The sequence below is a fragment of the Hypanus sabinus genome, chromosome 4, assembly GCF_030144855.1.
Source record: "Hypanus sabinus isolate sHypSab1 chromosome 4, sHypSab1.hap1, whole genome shotgun sequence".
Taxonomy (NCBI): domain Eukaryota; kingdom Metazoa; phylum Chordata; class Chondrichthyes; order Myliobatiformes; family Dasyatidae; genus Hypanus; species Hypanus sabinus.
The window spans coordinates 80880331-80894630 of NC_082709.1; the positions used below are offsets into that span (position 1 = coordinate 80880331).

Here is a 14300-nt window from a genome sequence, read left to right on the forward strand (position 1 = left end):
GATACAGATGTATTTTGATAACAAATTTACTTTGACTTTTGAATTCCATGGATAAATCCTCTAAAGAAATTTATTTTCACCTCTGTTCTAATGGGACAAATCTTTATTCTGTGGCTATGCCTGACACATTGCCTCTCTGCTCCAGAAACCTGGGTTTAGTCTCAACCTCCAGAGCTGTTCCACATTCTCTCTCCCCCCAGGCCAGACACAGAAACACTGAACACCTCAGAACAGGTACAGGCCCCTCAACTCAGCAAACCTGATGATGCCAAAGTAAACTACCTCAGTTGTTGGAGCAAACTAAAAAAAAACACAAAGCGTTCAAGATATTGGTTTTGGGGAGAAGGCAGGGGAATGGGATTGAGAGGGAAAGTAAATTGGCTCTGAGTGAGTGACAAAACAAGCCATACCACCCAGCAACCCATCTGTTTAATCTAATCACAGAACTATTTACAATGACTAACCTGATGTGTTAAAGATTAAGATATGTTTTATTTCTCAAATGCACATCGAAACATCTAAACATGCAGTGAAATGCAGCACTTGTGACAAATCAAATCAGTGAGGATTCTGCTGCAAGCAATCGTCACCACGTTTCCAGTGTCAACATAGCATGACCATAACTTAGTAACCCATAACCTGTACGTCTTTGGAATATGGGAGGAAACCTATGCACTCATGGGAAAGACGTACAAACTTCTTACAGAGGATGCCAGAACTGAAATCTGAACTCCGATGCCCTGAGGTGTAATACTGTTGCACTAACCACTACGCTATCGTCTCTAATAGTACTCTTCAGAAGCTCCAAGCAGAGCACACATGATAACCACTGAAGGTGAAAGAGACAGGGCACCAAGACAACTTGTTCATCATTCTCAGGGAAGACACCAGACGTGTCCTTGTCTAAAGTTTCTGTGCTCATCTCCAAGAAAATATATGTGGATTATTTTAACTTACTCTCATTGTATATTTTATATATATATTTGTAATTTATCGCAGGAACATAGATCAGTACAGGCTCTTTGGTCCATAATGATGTCCCGATCTTTTAACACACTCAAGGTCAATCTAACTTCCCTCCTACATACCCCTTTATTTTTCTATCACCTATGTGGCCCATTTAAGAGTTTCTTAAATGTCCCTAATATATCTATCAAAATGCTTCTAATGTATCTATCTCTACCACCAACCCTGGCAACACATTCCATGCACCCAACACTGTGAAAAAAAAAGACATCTTGACATTCTCCCTATTCTTTCTTTCCAACACCTTAACATTATGCCCCCTTATGTTAGCCAGTTTTGTGCTGGGAAAAAGTCTCAATCTAAGCTTCTCATCAACTTGTACACCTCTATTAAGTCACTTCTCATCCTCCTTCACTCAGAAGAGAAAAGCCCAAGCTCACTCAACCTGTCTGCATAAAACATGCTCTCCAATCCAGGCAATATCTTGGTAACTCTCTACACCCTCTCTAAAGCCTCCACATCCTTTCTATAATTAGGTGACCCGAAATGAACGCAACACTCCAAGTGTGGTCTAATCAGAGTTTTATATAGCTGCAACATTACCTCACATAAAGTTATGGATATTGAAGTGGCCGAATTCCTAAAGACTCAGAAAGTTCTTCAGGTTGTTTCTTCATGTGTCACCTTTGGGACAGTTTGACTGTGAGTGCCCCACAGGACACCAGAAACAAATAACAACGTGCAATGTCAGGTGGCCAACTCAGCAGCCACTAACAGAAGAACATCAGGAGCAGGGTATGCAGTCGCTCAGGCAGAAGATACAAACATCTGAAAGACCTTCCCCCCTGCTGAATAATGAATGATCCCCCAATCTACCTCTTTCTGGCCGTGGACATTATAGTTATTGTTTTTTTCTGGGCAGATGGGGCTCATTGGCCATAGTCGGCAACTCATTGATCAGAAGGTAAACTTTGATCTCAAACCACCAGTACCTTGTGGCTCTATCCACTCATGGGATCGCTTCAGGCGTAAATCCCAAGGAAAAATCTGGAACTGGATTCACTAAAGCAACACTATGATTACTATATTCTAGAGGATTAGAAAATTGCATACGTCACTCCACTCTTTAAGAAGGGAGGGAGGCAGAAGAAAGGAAATTATAGGCCAGTTAGTCTAACCTCAGTGGTTGGGAAGATGTTGGGAGTCCATTATTAAGAATAAGGTTTCAGGGTACTTGGAGGCACATAATAAAGTTGCCCAAAGTCAGCATGGTTTCCTTAAAGGGAAATCTTGATGACAAACCTGTTAGAATTCTTTGAGGAAATAACAGGCAGGATAGACAAAATAAATCAGTGGATGTTGTTTACTTGGATTTTCAGAAAGCCTTTAAGAAGGTGCCGCACATGAAGCTGCTTAACAAGATGAGAACTGATGGTACTACAGGAAAGATATTAGCATGGATAAAGCAGTGGCTGATTGGCAGGAGGCAGAGTGGGAATAAAGGGGCCTATTGTGGTTGGTTACCAGTGACTAGTGGTACTCTGCAGGGACTGGTGTTGGGACAGCTTCTTTTCACATTATATGTCAACAATTTGGATAAGAGAATTGATGACCTTGTGGCCAAGTTTGCAGACAATACAAAGATAGGTGGAGGAGCAGGTAATGTTGAGGAAGAAGAGAGTAAACAGAAGGGTTTAGACAAATTTGGAGAATGGTCAAAGAAGTGGCAGATGGAACATAATGTAAGGAAGTGTATTGTCATGCACTTCCATAGAAGGAATAAAGGTATGGACTATTTTCCAAATGGAGAAAATTCAGTTCAAAGTGACTTGGGGGCGGGGGGTCATTGTGCTGTCTTTAAAGAGAGTAAACCCTTGCAAGGCAGAAGGTCCTGAGGGAGTACCTGGTAAGGCTCTGAAAACCTGTGCCAACCAAGTAGTGGGAGTATTCAAGGACATTTTCAACCTTTCACTGCTATGGGCAGAAGTTCCCACTTGCTTCAAAAAGACAACAATTATACCAGTGCCAAAGAAGAGTAATGTAGGCTGCCTTAATGACTATCGCTCAGTAGCATTCACAACGACAGTGATGAAATGCTTTGAGAGGTTGGTCATGACTAGACTGAACTCCTGCCTCAGCAAGGACCTGGACCCATTGCAATTTGCCTATCGCAGACATAATCTCCAAGGTTCTTCACATGGCTTTAGACCACCTAGACAACACAAACACCTACATCAGAATGCTGTTGGACTATAGCTCAGCATTTAGTACCATCATTCCCTTAATCCTGATTGAGAAGTTGCAGAACCTGGACCTCTGTACCTCCCTCTGTAACTGGATCCTCGGCTTCCTAACTGGAGGACCACAGTCTGTGCAGATTGGTGATAACATATTCTCTTCACTGACGATCAACAGTGGTGCACCTCAGGGGTGTGTGTTTAGCCCACTGCTCTTCTCTCAATATACACGACTGTGTGGCTAGGCATAGCTCAAATACCATCTATAAATTTGCTGATGATACAACCATTGTTGGTAGAATCTCAGGTGATGATGAGAGGGCATACAGGAGTGAGATATGCCAGCTAGTGAAATGGTGCCACAGCAACAACCTGGCACTCAACGGCAGTAAAAGAGCCGATTGTGGACTTCAGTAAGGGTAAAACAAAGGAACACATACCAATGCTCATAGAGGGATCAGAAGTGGAGAGAGTGAGCAGCTTCAAGTTACTGGGTGTCAAGATCTCTGAGGATCTAACCTGGTCCCAACACATTGATGTAGTCATATAGAAGGCAAGACAGCAGCTATACTTTATTAGGAGTTTGAAGCGATTTGGCATGTCAACAAATACACTCAAAAACCTCTATAGTTTTACTGTGGAGAGCATTCTGACAGGCTGCATCACTGATATGGAGGGGCTACTGCACAGGACTGAAGGGAGCGTCCATTATTAAAGATCTCCAGCACACAGGACATGCCCTTTTCTCGCTGTTACCATCAGGTAGGAGGTACAGAAGCCTGAAGGCACACACTCAGCGATTCAGGAACAGCTTCTTCCCCTCTGCCATCCGATTCCTGAATGAACTCTGAAGCTTTGGACACTACCTCACTTTTTTAAATCTACATTACTTCTGTTTTTGCACATTTTTAATAATCTATTCAATGTATGTAATTTACTTGTTTATTTATTATGATGTTTTATTTAATTTATTATTATTTTTTCTCCCTCTCTGCTAGATTATGTATTGCATTGAACTGCTGCTAAGTTAACAAATTCCACGTCACATGCCGGTGATAATAAACCTGATTCTGATTCCCTGAAGGTTATCTGCAGGTTGAATTGGTGGTAAGGCAGGCAAATGCAATGTTAGCGCTCATTTTGAGAGGGCTAGGATCAAAGAGCAAGGATTTGATTCAGAGGCTTTATAAGGCTTTTGCACTTGGAGTACTGTGAGCAGTTTTGGGCCTCTTATCTAAAAAGAATTGTTGACATTGGAGAGGTTCCAGAGTAGATTCATGAGAATGATTCCGGGAATTAAAGGGATTGCGCAGAATTTGATGGCTCTGGCTGGTACTTACCAGTTTAGAAGAATGAGGGGCAATCTTATTGAAACTTATCAAATGTTGAAAGACTTAGATAGAGTGGGTTTCCTATAGTGGGGGGATCTGGGACCAGAGACCACTTTCTCCCAATAGAGGGGTGTCCATTTAGAACAGAGATGAGGAGATATTTCTTCAGCCAGAGGGTGGTGACTCTGTGGAATCCATTGCCACAAACACCTGTGGAGGCAAAGTCATTGGATATATTTAAAGCAGAGGTTCATAAGTTCTTAATTAGTCAGGGTGACACAGGTTATGGGGAGAGGGCAGGAAAACAAGGCTGAGAGGGATAATGAATCAGCCATAATGGAATGGCAGAAGAGACTTGATGGCCCACGTGGCCTAATTCTGCTCATGTCTTATGATCTTCTGTAACACCTGTGACACTGCTGGTACTAAACTGTATCTGTCTCTGTTGTTGCTTTGGATTCATCGCTGCGTGGAGAGGGGGAGCCTGCTGCATGGGTAACTGCTTGCTCTTGATATCCTACTGCCCTGGCTTGTATATCAACTTTGACTGCTAGGACCTAACATCCATGGTCAACCCTAACCAACGAGTGCCTGAGTGCATATTGTTTTCCTTTGTACTATCTCAATGCACCATGTAATGATTTGATCTGTACCAACAGTTTGCAAGACAAGTTTTTCACTATATTTGGTACATGCTCTCTAAATCAGAGCATTGTCTGGATTAGAGACTTGAGCATTAGGTTGAGCGAGCTAGGGCTTTTCACTTTGGAGTGGAGGATGAGCGGTGACTTGAGAGGTGTACAAGGTAGAAACATAGAAACACCTACAGCACATTACAGGCCCTTCGACCCACAATGCTGTGCCCAACATGCACGCACTTTAGAAATTACCAAGGGTTATCCATAGCCCTCTATTTCTCTATTTCTATGTACCTGTCTTAAAAGATCCCATCGTATCCGCCTCCGCCACCGGCAGCCCATTCCACACATTCACCACTCTGTGTAAAAAACTTACCCCTGACATCTCCTCTGCACCTAAAAACTGTGCCCTCTTGTGTTAGCCAAGATGGTGAGGTGATTGAAGGAAGGGGGATGTCAGAGGTAAATTTCCCCCCACACCGAGTGGTGATTACATGAAACATGCTGCCGAGGTAGTGGTAGAGACAGATACATTGGGGGCATTAAAGAGACTCTTAGCCATGTGGATGATAGCAAAATAGAGGGCTATGTAAGGAGTGATAATTGATCTCAAAAAAGTCAGTACAACATTGTGGGCTGAAAGGGCGGTACTGTGCTGTGATGTTCTATACTTTATGTGACAATGAAAAACCAATTCCACTTCTGAGCCTTCTCTGGCATGATTGATCTGAATCAGATCACGTCTCCTGTGCCCATTCCCCACAGCCCTCAAAGGCCTGATAATTCAGATTTAGACACTTTACCTCTAAATACTCACAGTGACACTCACGTTCTAAATTACCTCTAAATACTCACATTCTGGAGAATGTTGTCTCATTTTTTTTTAAATGCATTGCATTTGTGGTTTCTAAATGACAATAAACTGAAACTGAAATGATCCAGCCCTTACAACCCTAGGATGAAGAATTCCCATAAATTCACCACATGTACTTCTGGGCTTCTGGGGCAGCTCACTCACCTTTGAGCTCCACTGGACACTCAGCTCTCACCTGTGGCTCCAAGTAGCTGTTTGCCAGTGACAGCAGTCACAATCCAGTACTGTATACTGCTTTGACAGGCAGGCTGAACCAGGTGAGGATAGCTGGCTGTCCTCATATCCCAGTGAGACAGGGTCATGCTTGTCTTAACATGTGAAGTCAGCTCTAATGGACTGGGCGGGTGAGATCCAACAGCCAGGAAGGTGATGCTGCAAAGCTTCACGGAGAGCAAAGGGCATGACGTGGTCATCCACTGCAACCAAGCAAGTTGGGATGACTACTCGTCCCACTGGACCTGGACTACCAAGGTGAAACGGCTTTTCCACTCTCGCACACAGGTTTCAAATCTGTCATCACTGAATTCAACAGACCACCATTTCAAACTTAAACAAAACTCAAAATGCTGGAGGAGCTCAGCAGATCATTTACTAGGGAAATAAATATCCAAAATTTCTGGTGGAGACCCTTCACCCTTCATGGAAAGGATGCAGGAAGAAGCCATAATAAGGTGGGGGGGGGAGGGGAGCACTACAAGCTGGCAGGTGAGGGGGGAGGTTGATTGTTTGGGAGGGGTTATGAAGTAAGAAGATGGGATGTGATAGGTGGAAGAGGTGAAGGGCTGAAGGAAGAATCTGATAGAAGAGGACAGGCAGCCATGGGAGAAAGGGAACCAGAGGGAAGTGAGGAGTGAGAGGATAATTCGGGGGAGGTGCGGCATTGGGGATAAGCTCTCACTATCTATTAAATGCTCCCAATGGCTCCCAAATAGCCTCCGACAACCAAGTCCAGCTCCTGCCCTTTGCATTTGGCTTAGCTACTAAGCCTGGTGAAACTATTTCTACTGACAGGAGATGGGGCAAAGGCAGGTTACTGGCATCTTAGAACCAATCACTTCAGGCAGATGGGGCTTGTCAGCTCATCTGAAAGAAAAATTCTAAACCTCTGCTGCCTTGTGGTAATACACCACTTCCGCTGACAGCTCGTTCCACACTCTCACCACCCTCTGAGTGAAGGGAAACGCCCCCCCCCACCCCCATCCAGCTTTGTACTCAAGCCTTTGATTTATGAAGGACAATGTTATTCCAAATAGCACTCCGATACATGTTTACTTCATTTTGTTTTTAAGATGTTACACAGGACAATAACCTATTTTCTAATGAACACAGTAAGTTCTAGGAGAGAACTGCCACTGTTGGTGCCAGAATGTGTGGCAACACAGTACATCCCTGGGCGTGTTGGTTGTCAATGCAAACACATTTCACCGTATGTCTAAATGTACATGTGACAGAAGATGAATCTCTGTACAAGAGGCATAGATCAAGTGGGCAGCCAGAGACATTTCCCCCCAGGATAGAAGTAGCCAATAATAAGGGGGCATAATTTTAAGGTGAATGGAGGAAAAGTACAAAGGGGATATCAGAAGTGTTTTTTTTTTGCATAAAGTTCTGGGTACGTGGAACACTCTGCCAGGGGTTATGGTAGAGGCAGATACATTAGGGACATTTAAGAGATTCTTAGACAGACTTATGGATGATAGAAAAATGGAGAGCTATGCAGAAGAGTTAGGTTAATGTTAGAGTAGGTTAAAAACTCAGCCCAACAGCGTGAGGCCGAAAAGATTCTACTTTGCTGTGAAGTTCTATGAAGCTGAATCTGAACCAGGCAAGTTTAAAGGAAGGACTGGTCCAGAGGCTGGTGAGCGAATAGAAGGGGTAGCAAGCATCACCTGACAAGTCAGCTGCTGAAGCTTTGGGATTTCAACATGGTTGTATCACAGATCACTGGACCTTTACTGATCAAAGCAAGTATAGAATCTTCTTGATAGCGTTACAGATAAATGCATCTTGTTATAACTTGACTAAATCACTCATAAAATACTGACTTTATTTAGAGATACAGCAAGATAAGAGGCCCTTGTGACCCAATGGGCCCATGCCAACAGCACAGGTGAGATATGGAGCCAAGCTCCCTGCACGCTGCCTTATCAAACATTCCCCAGTGGAAGTCCCTTTATGAGAGTCTCCTTCCCGTGTACATCAGGGACCTGGGGTGGAAGGCTGCTGCAAAGAGTGGTGCCCTGTAACAAATTCATTAGTTTGTTCATGGATCTTCCAGCTGCAGGTCACTTCTGTGGAAGAGACTGTGTACCACATGTACATGGAGTATGTGGGTTGCAGCTCCTATTCACATACCTGAGGGGGGCCACTTCTCAGCTTCTGATTGGATTTTAAGCCCAGGCTATTTATATGCGATCATCTAGTATGAAGAGGGCCTAGATGCCCATGTAAGGATACCTATTGGTGGGTCCTGGAAGTGGGTAGTAGAGGATTCCACCCAGGAGGACTGCTGGCTTTAGCACAGGCATACGTCTGTGCCCTGGTAACCAGGGAGAGGGATCACACAGTGTCTAAGGTAGCATGGATGCATTCTGGGACTGATGGGTGCTGCAGGGGATAAATGCCACACTTGATGGGAAGGGGAATATTTTCATTAAGTTTGTATTAATGATTGTGTTAGTCACTCTAAATATCTGTTTGGCATAGCATTGTAGAACGTAATTTGTAGTAAATGTAGATTTGTAACAAATATGGTCAACTACAATGCAAGTTAAGAGGCAGTAATTGTCCCTTCAAATTTGTAAACATCAAGCAGTGTTGGGAACCCCAGCCTCAAAGGTACAAAACAAACTTGCACACCAGTAACCCTCAGCTGCTCGCCAAACCTGGTTTCTGTCATGCCGTCTTCCTTTTGGAAATTAAAAGCACAAAGGTTTTATTTTTCCTTTTATAAAAGTCAGTCAGAAAAGATAGTGCGTTTTGTCACATTTCAGGCCGTTAGGTGTGCAACAGTCGACTCTGAGATGGAGCTTAAAAGCAAGGAAGCCCGTCTACCGATCCGGCCGCTGGAGGTAAAACACTTTCGCTGTCCGGTCCCCTGAAGCACTGACAACCACTGATGCCTCCCTGTCAGAGTTAAAACAAAAATGAAAGTTAGAGGAGCATTTGGTATACAACTTGACGTAGTGGGTAATGACACTGCGAGGAAGGGCAAGCAGATAATAGGGCAAATTAGCAGTCAGTGGGATGAGTTAAAGTGTAACAAGAGCCAAAATTTAAAAAGAGCGATGAATACAGCATTGAAGATGTCATATTTGAATGCATGCAGTATACAGAATAAGGTAGATGATTGTGTAACTCAGAGATTGGCAGGTATGATGCTATGTGCTTCTCTGAGTCATGGTTGAAAGAAGATCATAGCTGGGAGCTTAACATTCAAGGATACAAATTGTATTGAAAGGACAGGCATGAAGGCAGAGAGGGTCTGGTGGCTCGGTTAGTGAAAACTCAAATCAAATCTTCAGAGAGGTGACACAGGAATGAAGGATGTAGAACTCTAGTGGGTAAAGTTAAGAAACTGTAACGGTATAAAGACCCTGATGGGAGTTATAGATAGGCCTTCAAACGGCGGACAGGATGTGGGCTACAAATTACAATGGGAGATATAAAAGGCATTAAATAAAAGGAATGTTGCGATAATCACAGCAGATTTCAATATGCAGATAGATTGGGAAAATAAGGTTGGTGTTGGATCCCAAGAGAGGGAATTTCTAGAATGCCCACAAGATGGCTTTCTGAGCAGTTCACGGTTGAGCCCAAGGGAATGGTAATTCTGGATTGGGTGCTGTGTAATGAACCAAATTTGATTAGGGAGCTTAAGGCAAAGGAACCCTAAGGAAGTAGTGATAATAATATGATAGAATTCACTCTGCAGTTTGAGAAGCAGAAGCTAAAACTGGATGTATCAGTATTATAGTGAAGTAGTTGGAGGCACATGACAAAACAGGCCAAAGTTAGCATGGTTTCCTTCAGGGGAAATCTTGCCTGACAAATCTATTGGAATTCTTTGAGGAAATAAAAGGCAGGATAGACAAAGGTGAGTCAAATGATATTGTTTACTTGGATTTTCAGAAAATCTCTGATAAGGTGCTGCTTAACAAGTTAAGAGCCTATTATATTACAGGAAATGTACTAGCACGGTTTAAAGATTGCCTGACCGGCAGAAGGCAAAGAATGGGAATGGAAGGGTCCTTTTCTGGTTGGCTGCCATCTGTGGTGTGCCATAGGTTCAGTTTTGGGATTGCTTCTTTTCACGTTATATGTCAATGATTTGGCTGAAGGAATTGACAGCTTTGTGGCCAGGTTTGCAGGCGATGTGAGGATAGGTGCAGGGGCACATAGTATTGCAGGAGTTAGACAGATTAGGTGAATGGGCAAGTAAGTGGCAGATGGAAAAAAAAAGTGTAGGGAAGAGCATGGTCATGCACTTTGCCAGAAGAATAAAGATGTGGACTATTTTCTAAATGGTGATTTAATTCCTAAGTCAGTGGTGCAAAGGACTTGATAGTCCTTGTGCAGGATTCCCTAAAAGCTTATTTGCAGATTGAGTCAGTGGTAAGGAAGGCAAATGCAATGCTAACATTCACTTAGAAAGGATTAATATACAAAAGGAAAGATATAATGCTGAAGCTCTCTAAGCCACTGGTGAGCCACACTTGGGAGTATTGGGAGCAGTTTTAGGCCCCATATCCAAGAAAGGATGTGCTGGCATTGGAGAGGGTCTAGAGGAGGCTCACTAGAATGATCCCAGGAATGAAAAGGTTAACCTATGAGAAGTATTTGATGGCTCTGGGCCTGTACTCACTGGAAGGGGGTGGGGGGGGATCTCATTGAAACCTATCGAATATTGAGAAGTGTAAACAGAGTGAATCTGGAGAGGATGTTTCCTAGAGCAGGTGTGTCTAGGACCAGAGGGCACATCCATCTAGAACCGAGATGAGGAAGAATTTCTTTAGTCAGACGCTGGTAAATCTGTGGAATTTATTGCCAAAGACAGATGAGCAGCCCAATTCATTTGAGTAAATTTAAGATGGAGGTTGATAGGTTCCTGATTAATTAGGGCATCAAAAGGTACAGAAAGCAGGATAATGGGCTTGAGAAGGATAATAAATCAACCATGATGGAATGACAGGATGTTGGCAGGACTACAGAGTACAGAGCCTGTGTCGATCTATTCATCCCTCCATCTATCTATCTGGAGATACAGCACGGTAACAGCGTCTTCCGGCCCAATGAGCCCACACCCATCTGACCAATTAACCTACTAACCCATACGTCTTTGGAATGTAGGAGGAAACTGAAACAACTGAAGAAAGCTCACAGTCAAGGGGAAAACATCCAAACTTCTTACAGGCAGCAGCAGATTTAAACCCTGTACACTGGTGCTCAGTCATCCCAAATAGGGAGATTGGCCAAGCTGGGCATTTATTCTTTGGAGTGTAGGATAACGAGGGGGCAATGTTTAAAAATGAACTAACTAAAGAAATAAATTTATTTAGAAATATAGCAAGGAACAGGCCTTTCCTCACTGAACACCGAACCCACTTATTTAACCCTAGCCTAATCACAGGAAAATGTACAATGACCAATGCAAATAGTGCATCTTTGGCTGGCTGGTGGCGTAGTGACATCAGCGCCAGACTCTGAAACAGAGGTTCCCGGGTTCAAATCCAGTCGGGCCATTCCCGAGTATGCTTTCCATCCATGCCAGGTTGAGTGTTGAGCTCGCAACTTGACCTCGTAAAATAAAGAAAATACAGTGAAAATGTCTGGGTGAGGAGTGGCGTGCCACACAGTCTTTCGTTCCGTGTCTTGTAAGGCATGAAAATGCCCGACACTGGCCCCTCAGGCCTGAGACAACGTCATCATTGTCATCATGGAAACTGGAGCTCCCGGAAGAAACCCAAGAAACCCACGTGCTCACAGGAGGAACATACAAACTTCTTACAGAGGACACTGGAAATGAACTCTGAATTTTGATGCCTAAGCTGTAATTGCGCTGAGTTGCTATGTCACCATGACGCCCCATTCGCCTTATCTATGAGAGGCATTGATAAGCTGGATGCTAACAGTCTTTGTCCCAGTTTAGGAAAGTCCAAAATTAGGGTGCATATACTTAAGGTAAGAGGAGAAAAATTTTAAAAAGGACATGGGAGACATTTCCACACACAGGGTGGTGAATATATGGAACACGCTGCCAGAGGACGAGGCCGAGGCAGGTATAACAGTATCAATGAAGAAGCTTTGAAGAAATACATGGAGAAGTGAGGCTTAGAAAGATATGGGCCAAATGCAGGGAATTGGGAATACCTGTGTTTGCACCATGGTTGGCTTGGCCTGGTTGGGCTGAAGGGTGTGTATCCATGCTGTATTGATCTTTGACTATGAGAATCTGGGAAATGGGAAAATAAACTGAAATCCAACACCACAGCTGGCCAAACTACCAGAGAATAGAAAGGGATTGACAGGAAGCAAAGTGGTGGGTGAGAGTACAATGTGGGAAAAGTATAAGGGACCCAAACTGAATCACAGTCAGTTTGGAATGGTTCCGAAACAATGAGGGGCCAAAGGTTGTGGGACACAGCTAACCACTAAAAGCGAATAGATACATACGGATGTATTAGGAAGTCTGATGGAATGTTGATCTTTAGCTCAACTGATCTGGAATAGGAAAGTGCAGAAAGAATATTTCAGCTGTACACAGCCTTTCCAGATCACGGAGTCATGCTGCCCAGTAACCCACCGAGTTAAACCTAAACTAATCACAGGACTAGTTACAATGCTCAATAAACCTACTTACCAGCACATTTTTGGACTGTGAACAGAAAGCAGAGCACCTGGAGGAAACCCATGTGATCAATGGAAGAACATAGAAACTTCTTACAGACAGCACTGGAATTGAACTCCAACACCCCTAGGTGTAATAACATTGGGGAGGGAGGAGGATGGGAAACAAAGCCACCAGATTTGTTTGCGGCTTCCAAGAGAAAGATCAAGAGATAGGCAAGGGTACCAAAAGAAAGTTATGGAATCAGTCACAACTTAAAAATTAGCTTTGTCACATGTACATTGAAACCATACAGTGAAATGTGCTGATGATGTGCTGAGGGCAGCTTGCAAATGTCACCACACTTCTGGTACCAACACAGCATGCCCATTTCTAACTTACATGTCGTTGGAATGTGTGTGGGGAGGGGGCAGGGTTGAAATAAGAGCACACAAGTAAAACCCACGTGGTCACAGGGAAAACATAAAAACTCATTACCATTAGGAGGAGAAATTGCCCCTTGACCTTCCAGTCGCTGGATCTGTAAAGCGTTAGGCTGAATGCTGAGGTACCATGCCACCTTACATGCTATATGAAGTAACTGCCTTTGGTTTTGGGCATCCACCGGGGGCAGGGGGGGGTGGAGAGGAGGTTGCAGGGGAGAAGAAAACCACCAAATTGTTAAGTACCCTCCAAGACAAAGATCAAGAGATGGGCCAGAGTGTTAAAAGCAAGTGAGTTGTGGATTAGCCGTGATTTAATAAACAAGCAAGATGGTTTCAAGGTTTGCAAGATCTCATCAGGTTCATGTTTCACTTGGAGTCTTCCTCATCTTTTCAATCACAGGTAGTGGGTGAATGTGAACAAGAATCGAGTTATAGAAATACAGCACAAAAACATCTGCTCATCAAATCTGTACCAAACTACTAATCTGCCTAGTCCCATTGACCTGCACCTAGACCGTAACTCTCTGTACCTGTCCAAATTTAACTTAAATGTTGCTATTGAACCCACATTCCCCCACTTCCATTGGCAATTTGCTCCACACTCTCAGCACCTTGTCATGAAGTTTCCCTCATGCTCCCCTTAAATATTTCACGTTTCACCCTTAACCCATTACCTCTAGTTCTAGTCTCAGCCAACCTCAGCAGAAAAAAGCTGTTTGCATTTACCCTATATACATCCATTTAAATATGTATAGCTCTCTCTGCACAGCAGCATAATGAATACCCTATCACTTTACAGCATCAGCTGTAAGATTGGGGTGCAATTCACACCAGTGCCTATAAAGTTCAAAGTTCAAGGTTGAAAAGCAAATTTATTATTAATGTACATGTCACCGTATACAACCCCGAGAATCATTTTCTTGCAGGCATTCACATTAAATACAAGAAAGACCACACCCCAACAGGACAAACAACAAATGTG

At 43.5% G+C, this 14300-nt stretch overlaps 1 protein-coding gene across 1 annotated transcript in view; it reads right to left on the bottom strand.

Annotated features, from left to right (window-relative positions):
* Positions 1-8072: 8072 nt before the first annotated feature.
* Positions 8073-14300, bottom strand: part of aamp (angio-associated, migratory cell protein) — a 52419-nt gene continuing 46191 nt past the window's right edge. Inside the window, exon 11 of the mRNA XM_059967520.1 lies at positions 8073-9172. Within this exon, the coding sequence (XP_059823503.1) occupies positions 9097-9172 (76 nt within the window). The 3' untranslated portion in view covers positions 8073-9096. The remainder of the gene's footprint in view (positions 9173-14300) is intronic.